This window comes from Protobothrops mucrosquamatus, unplaced genomic scaffold, assembly GCF_001527695.2.
Source record: "Protobothrops mucrosquamatus isolate PMUCROS unplaced genomic scaffold, P.Mucros_1.0 scaffold_206, whole genome shotgun sequence".
NCBI classification, from domain to species: Eukaryota; Metazoa; Chordata; class Lepidosauria; order Squamata; family Viperidae; genus Protobothrops; species Protobothrops mucrosquamatus.
This window is the reverse complement of record NW_015386282.1, coordinates 171,033-189,554: the sequence shown is the minus strand read 5'-3', so window position 1 is coordinate 189,554 and position 18,522 is coordinate 171,033. Positions and strand designations below refer to the sequence as shown.

General features: G+C 37.2%; 1 protein-coding gene across 1 annotated transcript in view; it reads left to right on the top strand.

Annotated features, from left to right (window-relative positions):
* The window catches only part of RNGTT (RNA guanylyltransferase and 5'-phosphatase), a 122,880-nt gene that overhangs the window by 12,366 nt on the left and 91,992 nt on the right, over positions 1-18,522 (top strand). The window contains exons 5-6 of the mRNA XM_015826119.1: positions 555-630; positions 7,377-7,629. Coding sequence (XP_015681605.1) covers positions 555-630; positions 7,377-7,629 — 329 coding nt within the window. The remainder of the gene's footprint in view (positions 1-554; positions 631-7,376; positions 7,630-18,522) is intronic.

Below are 18,522 nucleotides of genomic sequence, written 5' to 3'. Positions count from 1 at the left end.
ATGATTTTAAAAGTAATTTTAATCGGAAACACAGCTGGCAATATTTGGTTTTTAATTCGGCTTTTATTGGGGTTTTTATTTTTGTATTTCTGTATTTTTGTATTTTGTGTATAGTATTTGTTTTTTAATATGCTGTGAACCGCCCTGAGTCCTATGGGAGAAGGGCGGTATACAAATTAAAATTAACATAACATAACATTTGCTGTCACTGTAGAGCTAGAGAATGATGATTGAAAAATGGTTGGAAAAATGCCTTCCATATTCATAGATTGCCCTCAATCCCTCGTTTTGTTTTGAATGTGCAAAGCAAAGAACTGAGATGTTTGCTTATTTGAGGAACTGTTTATGTGATCGGCTCTGTTCATGCTCTAATTTCCTCTTGGAGAGAAGGAAGAAGTAGATGGTATGAGAAGAGATGAATTATCACCTAATTCTACTACGTGAGGACTAATTCCCTTGTAAGAGGAGTGATTCTGACAAGCAAATGTTCCTGATGCTTTTAAGTGAGCTTGGAAATTGCAATTATATTTTTTTCTTCAATTTTTGTCTTCTAGGTGTTCACTGTACACATGGTTTCAATCGTACTGGATTTCTTATCTGTGCCTTTCTGGTTGACAAGTTGGATTGGAGGTAATTAGTTTTTTTAAAAAGACGACACTTTTTGGCAATATTATAGCAATAATAGCATAATGACATTATTTTACATAGGTCATCGGTGTCATCAATTATGGATATTATTTACTATGTCTTGATAGTGGGGTATACAAATTAAAGTGGCTATAAAACATAATAAAAGTAAGGAGTCCCTGTGGATTTTACTCTGTTAGTCATTGCTGACTACAGGTGGCAGTGCTCATCTCTGTTTCAAGGACATTGAGCCAGTCCTGTCTGAAGACATTTCCATGGTCATGTGGCCAACATGATGTCACGGAGCACTGTTACTTTCCGCTGGAAGTGATACCTATTTATTTACTCGCATTTGCATGCTTTTGAACTGCTAAGTTGGCAGGAGCTGAGGAAAGTAACAGGAGCTCACCCCGTCCTGTGGCGCTTGGGTCTGGAACCTGGGCTGCCAGCTTTCCTGCCGACAAGACCAGCGTCTTAACCACTGAGCCACTGCACCGCCCCATAAAAACATAATATTTTGTGTTATATATTATCTGCCAACTTTCCAGGAGGCAAAATAATATTTCTAAATATTCTTTGGTGGATTTTTATTATTGCCAGATAGAAATATTTAGATTAATTTATTTCAAGACCGATCTGAACTTTTAGAAAAAGTTTGAACTGTTTCAGATGTTCTGAAGGTAATTAATTTTGACTTGATGTCTGTTTTGGGGTTGAAATTTGAAAAAAAAAACCCTTTCTCCTTAGTTTACCTTTATTATTGCTATTGCTATTAACTGTGTGCTACGAAACTTGATCAGATTCATGATGGCTTACATTATTTTTTTCCCCCAACAACTTTATGAATTTCATGAACTATTCATAAACTTTTGTCATATACCAGGAGAGTGAATGACAGTATAATGAAGAAGTGATAAAATTAAACACTGAGTTCTCTTTCCCTTCTAGAAATGCTGCAGTTAGGGCAATAAATATTTCATAGAAAAGCAGACTTGTCAAAAAACATAAATGTTTCTACTTTCTCTTCTCTCCAGTCTCTACAGGTAGTTCTTGACTTATGACCACAATTGAGCCCAAACTTTCTGTTGCTAAGTGAGACAGTTAAGCGAATTTGGACCCATTTTACGACCTTTCTTGCCACAGTTGTTAAGTGAATCACTGCTCTTGTTATGTTAGTAACACGTTTGTTAAGTGAATCTGGCTTCCCCATTGACTTTGCTTGTCAGAAGGTTACAAACGTTGATCACGTGACCCCAGGATACTGCAGTGGTCATAAATATGTGTCAGTTGCCAAGCGTCTGCATTTTGATCACATGACCGTGGAGATGCTAAACGGTCCTAAGTGTGAAAACCGGTCACCGGTCACTGTTTTCAGTGCCGTTGTAACTTTGAACGGTCACTTAATGAATTGTTGTAAGTTGAGGACTACCTGTAGTTCTATACATGTTCGCATCAAAATGACATGGTCATTTTGCTTTATTCCCATAATTTGAACTTTGGCCCAATCCGACATATCCTGTAGATTTTAGAAAACAATGTTTTGTGACTTTTCGAACTTGGTGAACGCTATGTCGTTTCTCCTTTGTTCTTCTTTTAAGCAAGCAAAGCATCAAGACCAGGGATCTTCAAACTTGGCCCTTTTATGACTTGTGGACTTCAACTCCCAGAATTCCTCAGCCAGTGTGCCATGCTGGCTGAGGAATTCTGGGAGTTGAAGTCCACAAGTCATAAAAGGGCCAAGTTTGAAGACCCCTGATCAAGACAAAAACTAAAAAATAAAATAAAAACAAAAACCCTGCATAAGGTTAAAAGAAAATAAAACCAAGAAAAGCTCATTAAAACAACCCTCAGCGTACAATGATCTAGAGATGATTTTAAGGAGACATGCAAACATTTTACATATCCATAAAAAGTATTCTTCAAGAGCCAGTTTGATGTAGTGGTGAACGCATCAGGCTAGGAATCGGGAGACCCCGAGTTCTAGTCCTGCCTCAGGCACAAAGTCAGCTGCGGTGACCTTCCTTTGAAAGAAGTGCATTGCAATGTGCGGGATGTGTAAGAAGTCTTTGAATCATTAAATCAGCCAGATCTTTTTCTGGGCTTGTGCAGCTGCTGCTTGTGGCATATTAAATATTAACGTGCTTTATTTTGGCATAAATGGACTGGAGGATATTTCATCAGAAATTTGAAGTATAACATTACATTGGCAGGCATATAATGGGGGGGGAAGGAAGGGTGAAAATGGATAATTACATGAGAAAGAAGGGCGACTGTTTTTAATAGTGGCTGCATGACAGATTGTAGGAGGAAGCAAGGTCAGTTATGCATGTGCATATGCTTTCATAACTCTGTCATTAGCATGATAAAAGATGTGGCTGCTTTCAAGATGCAAAGAGAGATGCTTATTATGCCCTCATGCTTGAAAATAACCTCTTCTAAAGAATAGCTGACATTAACAGACTCTCTGCTGAGCAAATTGGTTATTCCAGGGTGAACAGTTTTTGTAAAAGGGTAATCTTATACATACCCAGGGATAAATCTATTTTATTCAAGAGCGAAACATAATCTGTGCTCTGTATGTGATAAGAGAAAAGTCCCAGATTTGAAAATACTACATTTGCATCTAACAATACTTTAAAAAACAACAACAACAACCAGTGTGGCTTGGGTATGCAGTTGTATACACTGAAATAATGTTCGTTTGTTGTGCTTGATATGATTTAAAATTTCAAGATCGTTGAGATATGTTTGTACATTTTATTCAGACAACTGGAAGATTGTATCCAGGAAAAGTTAGGATATTAGGAATACAGTTTCTTTGTGAAATGCTCAGGTGAATTGGAAGATTCTTGAAGAACCTTTATTGCTTTTCTCCAATAATGAAACGTTGAATGCTGTATGCCAGCAGTAACTGTTTTTTTAATGTTCTTACATTTTTCACACTTCAGTGGTGTCTAGACACATATTAATAATATTTTACAGTATCTCCTGTAATAGTTACAGTTTGTATTCAATTACATTCTCTCCTTTTTTTGATATTCTCAAAGCATGCCATTTCTCAAAAAAAAAATCCATTGCTTATTGCTGAAGTCATCATCTTTAATTTGGAATCACAGTCAAGTGGAGAGATATCCTGTGTTTAGCAGAAAATGAGAAAATGACATCCTGCCCCACTGTTTTAGGAAGCCCTACAGTAGGCCTACTTTTTGTGCGTTTGGGTTCTGTGGAGATTGCCAGATTCCATTTTTTTGTATGAATGTCTTTTACTGTATTAAATCTTTCCTGCCTAATATTCTGTTACGATTTTAAGTGTTCCAAGGTGTCTTGTGGCTTTGCTTTGGTGAATATTTCAACGGATTTTATGCTTACTATATTTAGAATCGAAAGTTTTCCAGTTTTATCATTTAGCTATCAATGTGCCTTTTATGCCACTGAGAGGAGATGCTTCTTTTGATCAGAAAACTGTTTTATTGTGTTGTTGTCATACATTTTGTTTGCATTATTTATGTGCTGCCAAATTTTAATTTTATGTTTCTCACGTTCTCCAAATTATAACCCGAAAACACTAAATACAATTATTTTGTATCTCCTATAGATATAGTATATTGGTTGGAATTGTTTTGAATTGAGTAGCATACAAGATATGGTAACTAAATGAATAAATAAATAATTGTAGTTCTTGTTCTTTTCTGCTCACCTTTACAAGGCAGAAGTGCTGACAATCTAGCAGATTTAAAGTATTTTCTAAAAATGGTGGAAAGGGTAGAATCTAGGGGAGAATTTCTTCAAGATAATAGTTTAACACAATCATCACATTTTGCAAAGTCTCCTTTGTTACAGTGCTGTTTCAACTAGACATTTAGTATTTGTGTTTATGAGAATACATTTCCTACAGAATATTCTTATTACCATTTATTTCTTAGACATGTGAATGTAGAAGAAATATAGATGTGAAATGCTAATATGGGTTTTATAGCTTGTTTAAAGAAAGAGCATCAAAGCAGTAATTGTTTGGGGAGCCTTGTTGTATTTTCTTCTTTAGCAACTACTTCACTTTTTTCAAAGTGCAAGGCTGTTTCTTTTGTAATTAAAACATAGTATACATTGGCAATTACTTTTATAATTTTTGCTCTCTATTTCCCCCAAAGTGTGGTATATTTAAAAATAATAATTATTTAAGACTGAAACCCAGGTAAATCTCCTAATACATTTGTTTCTCTTGACAGTTTCATACCTGACACATTACGAAAAATCCGTTATAGCTGCGTTATATATTGTGAACCCAAGATTTAGTAATTAGTAGTTAGGAATTATGTTTATTTATTTTAAAATGTTTAGAACTTTTAAACATTTTCCCTGTTTTTAGGCAAGCATACTATCAAAGTGATTTGCCTAGAATCAGGGGTAGGCAACCTTGGCTCTTTTATGACTCGTGGACTTCAACTCCCAGAAGTCCTGAGCCAGCCATGCTGAGAGGAAAGGGAGAGGTTTCCAAGCTGAGCCATGCTGTCTCAGGAATTCTGGGAGTTGAAGTCCACGAGTCATAAAAGAGCCAAGGTTGCCTACCCCTGGCCTAGATAGTCTTATACTTGGGTTTATCTATATAAAAAAATAAGGAAAAAAGAATTGTGAAGGAGGATAGAAAAAAACAAGCTTGGGTTTCCTGTGTTTACCATTAAGAGTAAAGTCTCCTTTGATCTGAGCTTAACTCCTGGTAACCTCATGCAGTTTTCTGAGCAGTGATACAGCAGTGGTTTCCCATACCCTTCTTCCCAGATTTTGCCTTTTGCTTTTACTTTCCAGTTTAGTCAACAGCCTAGGGCAGGGGTGTCAAACTGCCGGCCCGCGGGCCGGATGTGTCATACCAAAACCGTGCCCACCCCATTGCCGGCAATGGGAAAAAAAAGTCGCGATACGTCATGACACGTCACATGACGTTGCGAGTTTGACACCCCTAGGGATTTCTTGGTTCCTAGGGATTTCTTGGTTCCTATCTGAAGACAAATCTGGTTTATTTGTGCTTAGTTTTTCATGATCAGCCAATCAGCCACCTAAGTGATTCTTAAGATATCATGGTAGTCTGTTTTTTCTGCTGATGAACCTTCAGGGAGGGTCAAAGGGAGCTACTTCTTGACAGAAGAAACAATCCTTTTGTTTCTGTTGTTCCGCATGGCCAGTGGTAATTCATGATCTGTACTTATCATTGAGTTGCTCTGTGATCTCAGTGATATTCTTGTAGGCCTTAGCTTTTCTGTGGTTTGGGAGAAGTTTTGAAATACTGTAAGTTCTTTCTGCCATAAATCTCTTTTGAGTTTCTGGTGAAACGTATGGATGCTTTCTCAATAAAATGTATTTAAATTAAATTACATCAAATTAAATGCGTAGATATAGTTGCATTACAGGTAATACTTGGGTTATGAGTATGAGCGTTCATTTATTGATTGTTTGAAGTTACAACAGCACTAAACAATGGTACTTATGACCGGTTCTTGGAATTCAGCTGTTCCAGTATCCTTGCAGTCACATGCTTATGATCTAGTTCAGGGGTAGGCAACCTTGGCTCTTTAATGACTTGTGGACTTCAACTCCCAGAATTCCTAGCCAGCCGTTGCCTACCCCTGATCTACCCAGCTCATGATTACATTACAAAAGCTGCAACCGTGTGACCAGACATTCCATTGTTTCTTGCTGGCTTCCCCCAAGCAAAGTCAATGGCAAAGCTGGCAGGATGTCAGAAGTTGTGATCAGATCTGGTCCTCAATGTCCCATGCGGCCCTTAATTATGATGGCAACTGAAATGGCTGGTAGTAAGTTATGTGGCCACACGACGTTGAACTTTATGATCACATTGCTTAGTGACAGAAATTCTGGTCCCAATTGCTATCATAACTCGAAGGCTACCTATATAAAAGAAATGAATTATAATTATGGTTTGCCATGCTATCACCCAGATGTTTAGACTGGATTTGGCATTTTTATCCACTTATTGAGTCCTTCCCAAGGACCTGGGATAGGCAGATTTTTATTTGATGGTATTAAAGGTATCATTGTAAGATTATTATTATTAATTCCTGATTGTTGTTTTTATCTTGATTATTTCTTGTAGGCTGCTCAGAGTCTCATTGTTAATTAATTAATAAAACATATATGCTGCTCGATTCTCAGCAACTCCAGTTTACAAATTATTTAGTTATGTATTGTTCAAGTTGGGTAGCCAAGCAATTAAATAAATAAAACTCAAAGGTAGATATCAAAATATTAAAACAATAACAAATATGTACTTTAGTAATATTATGTGCTTCTTTATTAATCCATTAACTCAATAATAGGGGTATGCACTTTTTTTTAGTATATAATAATTTTAGATTCCTACACTTTATTGAAGTTCAGAAACATTTTTGGAGTCTACAGCCTGTAAATTGCTTTGTGGCCTGTATACATTATTGAATGAAAAGCTAAGTTTTCGTTAAAGGTTAGTCAAAATAAAATAGTATTTTTTGCCCTCCAGGTTCATGGGTCCCATGACATCTATTCACAGCCCTCAGGGAAGCCTCGGTTAAGAATCCTCTCAGTATAGCCTTGGCAGTGTAATAAGAACTGCTGTGAGATTTTTATGGGAGCCAGTGGGGAATATTTGATGCTGCCTCTTGGATCTGCTACTGCTCCATGCTCTTGGTTTTTTGGAGCCATTTCCGAATTTTTCTTTTCACGCCTACATTGTCTCACACAATGTCACTTTTTTTTTGCAGTATTGAAGCTTCTGTGGCTACTTTTGCTCAAGCCAGACCACCTGGTATCTACAAAGGTGACTATTTGAAAGAACTCTTCCGTCGTTACGGCGATATGGCTGATATGCCAGCACCACCTCCTTTACCAGAATGGTGCTTTGAGGAAGATGATGAAGACGGGGAGGAGGATAACGGCAAGCTGGGAACTCCAGAATCGGAAGCTTGCTCGTCAACTTCCTTTTCTGGCAGAAAAAGAAAAGAACACTTAAAATTGGTAATGGTGAACTAGAACACAATATAGCATGTTTTTGAACTTGTTTTAAATATGTTATTGTAATTACTGTTTTAATATGTGCCTTCAAGTCAGTATTGATTCCTGGCAACTGCCTGGACTAGTCCCTGCAGTTTTCTTGGTATAATTGTTAAGGCACCAGATTGGAAACCCAAACACTGTGAATTTTAATACTGCTTTCTTGATCATAGAAAGAAGACATTGGCAAGCCAGTTACGAACATGTTGTCAATATTAACTGAGCCTGCTGAATTTAAGCTATTCAGAACCTGATAAATTACCCACAATTTCATAACCTTAGCATTCTCATTTCCCCATTGTACATGCTGTACTGAAACCACAGAGTTGCTGCTGAAATATTGAGTTAAAATAAGAAGAACCTCTCCTTTACAGAGTGCTGGTAGAATACAGATAGTACAACTAACATACACGATGACTATCTTGTTTAAGGTACCAAATTTGTATTAACTGCACATTCTCTTAATCTAGCATTCATTTCATGCTAGGTAGAGCTAATATAGGAGATAAGAGGGGATTTCATTTTGATCGAAGAAAAAAAAAGTTAAAAGTTTTGAGCTCTTTGTTTTTCAGCTCGAATGGTTTAGAATAGTATTTTTCTGGTGCTGTTAGATAAGAAATCCTTGATTGGTAAGGCACTTGAAGTAGCATACTGAATTTGGGGTTCAGGATTGGAAGGCATCTGGTGAAATATTAATTTAGTTAATAAAATATAGATACTGCCTAACTCCAAACAACTCTGGATACCCTAATATAAAAAGAAATGATCAGATGCATCCAAACAAAAGAAATACAATATACTAAAGAAAAATGACTTAACAATAAGTCTGCCCCCAGGCCTGGGAAAGCAGCCCAATTTTCAAAGAGTTTTGGAATATCATAAGAATATTTCAAAACTTAGGATGTTGTAAAAAATTGTTTTGGTTGTTTGTCCTGATTTGCTTCCCATATTCAGTGTGTTTTTTTTTCTTTTCACTTTTTTTTATCAGCCATAAATATTTCTATTCTGAAAGTTATAATAAATAAATAAAAGGCTTACACCCATGTTAAATTAATGCAAATTTTGATTGCATTTATAATTCTGCTGCTACTGTTATTTAATATTGCACAATTAAAAACTAATGGTTTTAATTACAGACGTAATGCTTTTACAAATGAAGGAGGATGGCAACTGATGAAGAATTCTGAATGATAATGGAAAAATAGTTTTTTTTTAAAAAAATGAAGAATTAACTCTTAAAAAATTAAGAACAAACTTAATCATATTAAATCATAATTGGCATTCTAATGGCTTTTATGTGATTTAGTTTTGAAAGATAGAGCTTTGAGCTTTTAGTTAATGAGTAGAATTATAGATTCTGAGGCTTTCTAGCTAGCCAAGATATTAAAATTATGAGTGTTTATTAAATTAGTATACAATCTTCATATAATTTTGTATGTTTTATGTGATTTGTCAAGCAATAATATGAGTGTTAATAAATCATTTTTTCTGATTTTCTACTAGACCTAAAAGATAGAATCTAAGGTACCATTATTAACCAAATGAAGAAGAGTAAGGTGCTAGATACTTCTGCAATCCTGATGTTTTGGAGAATACCTTAGCTATCTGTACTGTGGCAGTACTGAAGGTGGGGTGGAGTTGTGTTGAGGGCTGTAAGGAGGGATTCCTGAACATTGGATTCTGCCAGTTCTTCCAACAAAAGCTTTCTTCTATTAACAAAAGGCAATAATTGAAGGAGAAGGGAGGGATCTCTCTCTGGTCTCTCTCTCTGTCTGGTCTCTTTCTCTAAGGTATTGGAGAATACCTTAGCTATCTGTACTGTGGCAATACTGAAGGTGGGGTGGAGTTGTGTTGAGGGCTGTAAGGAGGGATTCCTGAACATTGGATTCTGCCAGTTCTTCCAACAAAAGCTTTCTTCTATTAACAAAAGGTAATAATTGAAGGAGAAGGGAGGGATCTCTGCTCTCTCTCTCTCTCTCTCTCTCTCTCTCTCTCTCTCTCTCTCTCTCTGTGTGTGTGTGTGTGTGTGTGTGTGTGTGTGTGTGTATGTGTGTGTATGTCTACATACACAAACTTGATGACCCATGACCCATTAGGCTGCATTTTCTTACCAGATTCCTCAGTGCCTTCAACAGTGGCAGAGCTTCTAATGCACTGCTTTCACTGCAAAAGTTTTTAAAAGTTCAGGTACACATTTAGAGATATCTGCCTTGAAAATAGCCCACGTTGAACTACATAGCATAGTCAAACAGCAGGAGTTGACCATAGGAAATATTTTATGACATTTTGTATTATGCCATAAAATATTTGATAAAACCTGTCAAATTTCAATACCATAGGATCATGGGTTCCAGATTTTGGACACATTCTGGGAGTTAGCATGTTGAGGTATTTTGGTTCAAAAATTGTTGTCCTATGATATAGATGAGTAAACGTGTATTGGGGAATGCAGCCGGGAAATGTAAGAAGCTATTTAGTAACAAATATGACTTTCAGTGATAGCTGTGGTTCTGCTTCACAGGTTCTAAATATTTAACACTGGTGAATATTTAGTTTTTATAATAGCTACCATGGCAGTAGAAAACTGCAGTGGTGCTGCAAACAAAGCATATTGTACATAGCTATTTGGTTTGAATGACTTGATGACCATGACAGGACTGTTTTTTTTTAACCTCCCCCACCCAAGCAGTATTTGTATTTTGGTGCTGTGATTTTGATTCATTATCTTTGCTTCCAACCTCAGAACAGAAATCAAAAGACCCAGCTGGACAGAAACTACTGGATTGTCCATTAAAAGAAGGCTTTTAATATTGATAATTGTAGTTCAAAGGTGAAAATATTAAAAAAAACAATAATTTGGTTGGTTCATTTAATTTAGCTTTACAGCTTTTAAGGTACACTGTATCTTGGGGAGGGCCTAGGAATGCAGTTGCATGTTTATCAAAATGATATTTGAGAAACATGTTAGATGAAAGTGAAATCTCCTAAGTTATTTTTATTATGTACATGTGCAGGGTATATTTGAGCTTGAGATAGTGTGGCATAACAAGTAAAATGTGTATCCCTTTCGTTTAAAGCAACTTTACCTTTTATATAGTTTGCTAAAAGCAGCTTTATAGGGCAGCTTGATGGAAAAAGCAGTATTCATTTTCACTGCTAGAAATATCAATTAAAGCTTGATGTGGTTTCAATTTAGATCAATTTTAGACATAAATTATAGCCTGTAGTTATTTTACTCAGTATGATTCCATTGTAATTTATGCAGGAAGTATAATGAGGGGAAAGATGATACATTGCCCAGATTCCTAAGAGGTATTTCTGTTCAATGTACAATTATATTTTATTTTTCACAGAAGGATGTATAACCATTGTGATGTGAATTTTTTTAATATGAAGCCAGTCATATTTCCCACCATATTCCTTCTTTCTAGATCTAAAATGTGTCATGACAGCTTCCTTGAACTTTTGTATACAATATCCTGTATTGCTAATGTAATGTAATAAAGCTTTCTCAATCTTCCCTATTAGCTCGGGATGATGAGGGTGGCCATTCAGTAGATATTTAGGGCTCTGGCAAGAAAAACCCAATCAAAAGAAGTGGTGTGCAAAATAGTTCGGATTCCAAAACTTTCATGGAAGAAATTCTGTTTGGAGTTAAAATTGTCCTCTATTGAGCTCAGAAGAGATGTTCAGAAATATTTTGATACTTATCTGACCGTAGTAGAAGCATTCTGAGTCTGAAAACAATGCCATCTTGAGCTTGAATCAATCTTACTTCAGTTCCAAATGTTGGTTTTTGAATATGAATGAATTACTCCAGAAATATTATGATCAGTTTTATACATAAACCAGGTGGGGAAAATGAAAACTAAAAACTCCTGTTCCTCCAATTTCATTTAGAAAAGACCTGTGTAAATCTTTTAAAAGATTTAGCTGCCTTACGCCTTTCTGGGGAGGAGCATTCCGGAAATCCGATGGCCTTATGGCGAAAAAGCATATTGTATCTACGTCTTTATAATTAATGATCGACAAAATTATAAACACACAACAATACATGTCATGTATATATCATCTGTTGCCTCATTTTCATGGTGGCTACTCATTATCTGGCTATTATGTAGGTAATGGAATGTTTTGTGTTTGAAAGATGAAAGTTGACATAAAACTTATGTGTTTTGCCAGAATATTGGCATAGGAGGGGCAAAATATAACTTTTACAGAGATCCTACAAAGCATAGTATAATAGAATATGCTGTATTGTTTCAATTTCCCCAGATTCACATGGGCAAGTGCTCTCAGCTAATGGGGTTTTACAGTATCTACCCTGCAAAAGTGCAGAAGGGAGAACGTTGTGCCTAGCCTTAAAAATTCTTTTCTCAATCTGGGGAAGGTAAGTGTACTTAGATCCCAAGTTCCCAAGTAGACTTTTGCAGCCCATTATTTCTTACTCTGAGATCCTGTTAAACTGATTTTGGTGTCCCGCATTGCTTCGTTTTTGAAGAAAAATCTTTTTAATCTTTTTCATAACCAATAAATACAAATAATTCAGCCACATATCCATAAGGCATTAATGTTGATTCAACTGCTGTTTTTGAACTCATAGAGTGGTCATCAGCTAGAGCTAAAGATAATAAATATGTGAGGAAAAATGGCTCTTAAACTGATTGTTTGCTTCCAAACCCTCATTTTGATTTGAGACATTCCAGTTGCAAGTCCACAGTGGAACATTAGTATGCCTCTGTGTATATGCGTGTGTGGGGGAACCCATGAATTTTGTTGGCACTGTATCGTTTTGTTTTGTTTGCATAAATTGTCACTTGGGTGGATGCCGTATTAAATTTGGACCTCAAAATGCTTTAAAGCAGGGCTTTTCAACCTTTTCACCCATTGTACCACTTTTAGGATATGGCAATATTCGAGTATCACCAGTCGCCTAGCAAGGCGTCAAAAACTTGATCAAAAAAAAAAAAGGGAAAAAGTGATGAAGTACAGGTAGTCCTTGACTTACAATAGTTCGCTTAGTGACTGTCCGAAGTTACAATGGCACTGAAAAAGTGCCCCCCAAGCCACAGCCGAGCAAGACACCTGCCTTCCCACCTGGCGGCATTCTTCCTCCTGTCTGAGATTTTCATTGTTGTGAGCATTTCTGTTGAGGATTGGGGGTGGGATGGATGGGTGTTTGGTTTTTATTCCCCCCCGTCTGCTGGGTGGTTGCCGCAGGTTTTGGTCACTTCACATGACCCTGGGACACTGTGACCATCATAAATATGAATCAGTTGCCAAGCATCTGAATGTAAATCACAAAACCCTGGAGATGCTGCAATATTCCAGCTGATCGGCGCTTCTTCTGGGCTCAGCAGAAGCGCCAGGATCAGCGCCGAGCTCCAGCTGGAGCCTGGTGCTGATCCTGATGCTTCCACTGAGCCCTGGCAGCCCTGCAGCTCCAGCCATCTCTCGCTCAGGCTTGTGCGGTGCTGCCACCGGTTCAGCTCATTCCTTTCCCCCGCTACCACTTTTCTAGGATGGTCACGTACCACCTGCCAGGTGCCAATGTACCACAGGTGGTACCTGTACCACTGGTTGAAAAGCCTTGCTTTAAAGCACCTACAATTTATTCTCTTCCCTTTAGTAAAAAATAAACTTGTAATGGCCATCAAGGTTTTAATGCTATTTGGGTGACATATTTTAAGTCTGCTTTCCAGAATTAAATATTGATCTAAAAATATTTAAAAGTATGGTGCTATTCTATTGTGGTGTCCTCAGTGAGCCCTCCTTGTAGTTTTGCTTTTTTGGCATATACCCAAAGTTTTGGAAATAAATGACCAAACATTGTATTCCTCTTTTGAGTCTATTGGAAACAGGAGAGATGAAGGCTGCAACATCCTTATACAGGAATATTACCTCCTGCAATTTTGGAAATATGGATGTCTGAGTTATTTAAAATGTTTGCCATGGAATTAATACAGAATTAAATAGGGCAGGGGCCAAAACACATCACTGGCTTGCTTGTTTCTCTTTATCATTTTTAGAGCAGCTGTTGTAGATTGCATCTCATTCTTAAAGATCTATTAAACTACTGAATCGGGAAAAAGAAATCCTATAAATTGATGCATTTTTAAAGTTTCCCAATAAGATGGTGCTGAATATAGATTCAGAGGCAAATTTGAAATCAAGGAAAGCCACATATATGGCAGACTTTTTGTATTAAATGTCCTGTTCTAAATCTTGTTTGTTTATCTATAGTTATACAATTAAGGTCCATCCAATATTGGAAGCTTTGGTTTATGTGTTTAGCATATAATTTCATAATTTACTTACTATAGTTAAAAGCCTAACAGGTTTATAGTTACCCAAACTCTCTTGTTAACTTTTTGTGTATTGGTACTAAATATTGACTACCCTCCCACCAAAAATAAATACAAATCTTTGGTGATGTGTCTTGTTTGGTCAGTGGAAGTGAGTACGATCAGACTTGATTTGTCCCAAAGAAACATGAAAAATAATATCAGGTATATTTTGAATGTTGTTGATAATATTAATCAGAAAAATAAAAAAGCTGATACGATTTTTCTTGATGTAAAATACCTTTTGATAATTTGGAAAGGACTTTAATCTTTAATAAATCAAAGATGACGTTTTCTGAGACATTCTCTTAATAATGGTCAGAAATAACCTTATTTGTTCCATTATATTCAAACAAGTAGAATAGTTTGAAAGGAATGAGAGAAACAGGGTGAACTCTTAGAGACCTTTGTAACAAAGTTTGTAACAAAACTTCAACATACCTGCTGGGCTTATTGTTTATTTGTTTTGTTACTGGAATATGATTCAAAACTAAGCAAATTAAAGAATGTACAGTTAAAAGATGCAGAATTTAAACAGAACAGTTGATAATGAAACCAGGTGAATAACAGTAGAAGATAGTTATTAAAATTTACTGCAACTATTACACTTTGGTGCAAGATGATTTTTTTTGTTGCTATATTATACCACTGTTGATTGCCAAAATCAATCATTCAGATTCCGCTGGAAATACAATAATCAGGATGGATCATTTGTTTTTAGACTCGGTGGCAATGTCATAAAGCTCAACGATCCTGGAAGATGATTCATCCTAGAATGAACCAAATTTTGAATATATTTTCTGCCAGCTATTTTGCTGCATTACTAAGCATTAATATTCCTACAAAACATACACAGTTGGTGTTGTACAGCTGCTTTGATACTTTATCCTTCTTACTGGAAATTACACATAATTCCTTTTTTTAGAACAGTAGCAAACTAGCTGTGGGAATATGCATTATTGTCAAAAAATAACTTTGTAGTTAAAAACAAGTCTGATACTGAATTTAATTTAATCTGGAAACCATTTATAGAGAACGACACAGTGCATGAACTTATGCCACATCCAAAGTTTGGGTGTTTCTTAATGTAAGACTTTAAAATGTCATATTTTATGTGATTCATTATAATTATAACATGCTTTCTCTGATTAATAATACATTAATGTAAGATCACCTTTATATGAGTACTAATCTAATGTCACATTGAAAATTCTCTTTTAATTTTTTATAGTTTGTAAATCTATTTTTTCTTTTATTTCATTTTTCTCTCTTTGTTAGGGTTTCAAATATATGTTAAATAAAATGTTTTTTTTAAATATTAACAAAGAAATTAACAAAGGGGCCCATCAGCCTGGGCTCATTTTCATTATTTCAGGTAGGACAAATTCACCAGATGCTTCCTTCTACATGCTTAGAGACTCTTACCAGTTTAACCACCTCTATCAAGGAAACCGATAGCCTACTGGACAGTTACTCATAATTGGATAATCCCTATTCATTTCATGTCAGGATCTGCCTACAAGTTTTTGAAATGTTCCTCCCATGCTGGTCTAGGATTTTTATTGGTTGAGCTCTTTGGGGACTTACCAAAGATAATTTGCAGTGATTTGGCCGAAGAAAAAATAATTCATTTCCTTGATTGACTGAATCAAAAATTTCCAGGCTTCCTGATTGGTCTTGCTCATTATTTTATTCAGAAAATACTTGTTTTTAAAGGTTTAACAGCTCTTGAAGTAAGACCTTTGGGGAATTTTGTTTGTGAGTTACAGATGCAGTACTAAATTTTCTTTAGAGCCACATACCTTTTTGATCAAACCACTATGACCACAAGCAAGTAGTAAAGAGTATTTTTCAGCTATCAGCACAGACAGCAAGTTTCCCCCCTGTCCATCTCAATGGTTGACCAGGTCTGATCTGTTTGATGGCTGTACTGTAAATCAGAGGCCCCCAACCTTTTGGGCACCAGGGACTGGTTCTGTAGAGAAAGGTTTTTCCATGGACCGGAGGGTGCATGGTTTTGTGTGCTGCCTTCATCTCCCAGATGGGGCTTTGCTTATTTGTGCAGACCGGTTGCTGGTACGCCGCGGCCCGGTACTGGTCCACAGACCGGAGGTTGGGGACCCCTGCTGTAAATCATAATCAGAACTTTGAACCTAGCTCAGTAGCCAATTGGCAGCCATTGCAGTTGCTTCATTGTGTTGCTGCATTTTGCATGGACTGTAGGGTTACCCATTACAGTTCATTACAATAGTAGTGCATGAACAATAGCAGCCAGCTGTCTCTGTCTAGCAAAAAGGGAGGTTTCTATACTAGATGAAGCTGCTTTGAGCATTTGATGACAGTGATTCATGGAAACCCCATCCCTAATAAGCCCAACTCTAGCCTGTTTTTTCCCCCTGAGGTAGTGCAACCCCATTTGCTCTGCTTGTATGTAGGAGCTATCTGTAAGGCCTGTATCTTGACAAGATTCAGCCTCAGTTTATTAACTCTTATTACTGTATCTAGATGCTGGTTCAGAATATATGTATCCTTTCCAGATTCAGATGTTTCAGAGAAGTGGATTGATGACTGTACCCAGCAGTTTCATATAGTTGTTAAATAGTATTGGGGAATCGAGGAAAACCTTGTAACCTGTAGCAAAATTGACAAGGAGGCAGCATGGTCCCTTAGTGCTGTTCTCTGAGACCATCCCTGCAAGTGACAAAAAGCTGCTAAGAGAACCAATAGATCAAGTAGACTCAAAAGAGTCACCCTATATGTCTTTCTGGCAGAAGCCATCAATCAGAGCTACTGTGGCTGATTCTTGAAACAAGAATTCAGACTTAAAAGGGTCAGGATGATCTGGTATTCTCTGAAAAGTCTGCAAGTGTCTAGACACATCTGAAGACACATCCTCTTCAATTCTTGTTTCAAAAAGAAAATATTTGTGAGTAGACAGTAATTGCTGACATCCTAGATCCAAGGAGGGCTTTGGCAGCTGTCTTATTTTTATGGATGCTGTTCCGTTTGTGCAGCTTTAGCCTGGAGATAAAAATTGTTATGATAACCAGTTCCAGGCTTTTCTAGCTATAGGCTACTTGGGTGGAAATGCTATGAGATACTTTAGAGGGAACTGTAGCTAGGAGTGATTTTATATATCTTAATAACTCTGTTTCTGGAGAGAGTTGCCCATTATACATTATACTTATACAAGTTGACTTTAGTTATATTAGCAAAATATATGGCTAAGTTCAGGTTGGCACATAATATTGAGACACTGTTTGATGTTGCAATGGAGCTGGAATCATGGGAGTGCAACAGTCCTGGTTCTTCTTGATCTCTTAGCGGCTTTTAGTACTATTGATTATGGTACACTTCTGGACTGACTATGACGTGATGGATCTCCTTTCTCCATGGCCAGTCCAGTTGATGTTGGTTGGAAGAGAGAGGTTGAGTCTGATGGCTGTAATTTGTGTGGAACTTCAAGCCTTGATGAACAGTTAAACTTCCTGTTTAACATTTACATGAAGTCTCTGAATCAGGTCATCTGCTGGTACCTCTTAAGGCAGGTGTCCTCAACCTTGGCAACTTTAAGACTTGTGGACTTCAACTCCCAGAATTCCTCAGCCAGCAAAGCTGGCTGAGGAATTCTGGGAGTTGAAGTCCACAAGTCTTAAAGTTGCCAAGGTTGAGGACACCTGCCTTAAGGTATATATCTTGACCCTAGGCAAACCCAAATGATAACATTAAAGCCATATCCAGTTCCTGGAGGAAGTTGAATGCTGGAATGGGAAGGAAGAAGCTTAGGCTTAATTTGACAAGGTTGAATGGCTGTGGGTCCTTAGGCCACCTGGTGCTACAGATCTTTTATCTTTGATCCAGAAAGAAGTCATACTACTACATTTGGGTCTGCTGCACAATTTAGGATCCTTTTGGACTCACAGCTTCTGTTTGAAAGACAGCGTGGCAGAATGCCTTTCTCAACAGATGATTTTGGGTACCAAACGCACCCTTTCCTGGCCTCAGAAGTGATTCGTATGATTACTCATGATGTTTTTCATCTCATGGAAGGATGATTGCAATGTGCTGTATGTGGGGCTGCTCTTGTAAACTGTGCACAAGCTACAGCTGGTTTAGAACGCAGCAGCATGAGCGGTAATGGGCATGCCCTTTTAGCCCCCATGTTTTGTGAAATGCATTGGTTACCAGTTGACTTCTGGGTGCAATTAAATGTGCTGCTTGTCCTATTGATTAACAATACCTTTTAGCACGGACATGTCAAACTCGCGATGTCACGTGACATTGCGTGACGTATCGGAGCTTTTTTCCCATTGCCGGCAATGGGGTGGGCGCGGTTTCCTGGTGACGTGTCTGGCCCATGGACCGGCAATTTGACACCCCTGTTCTAGCAGGACTCAGGAAACGGGCCTTCTCTATCATCATGCCTGTCCTCTGAAACTGCATCCCCTGGAGATTTGTGTGACCATTAGCTTACCAGACTATAAAAGAGAATTGAAAACATGTCTCTTTCCCC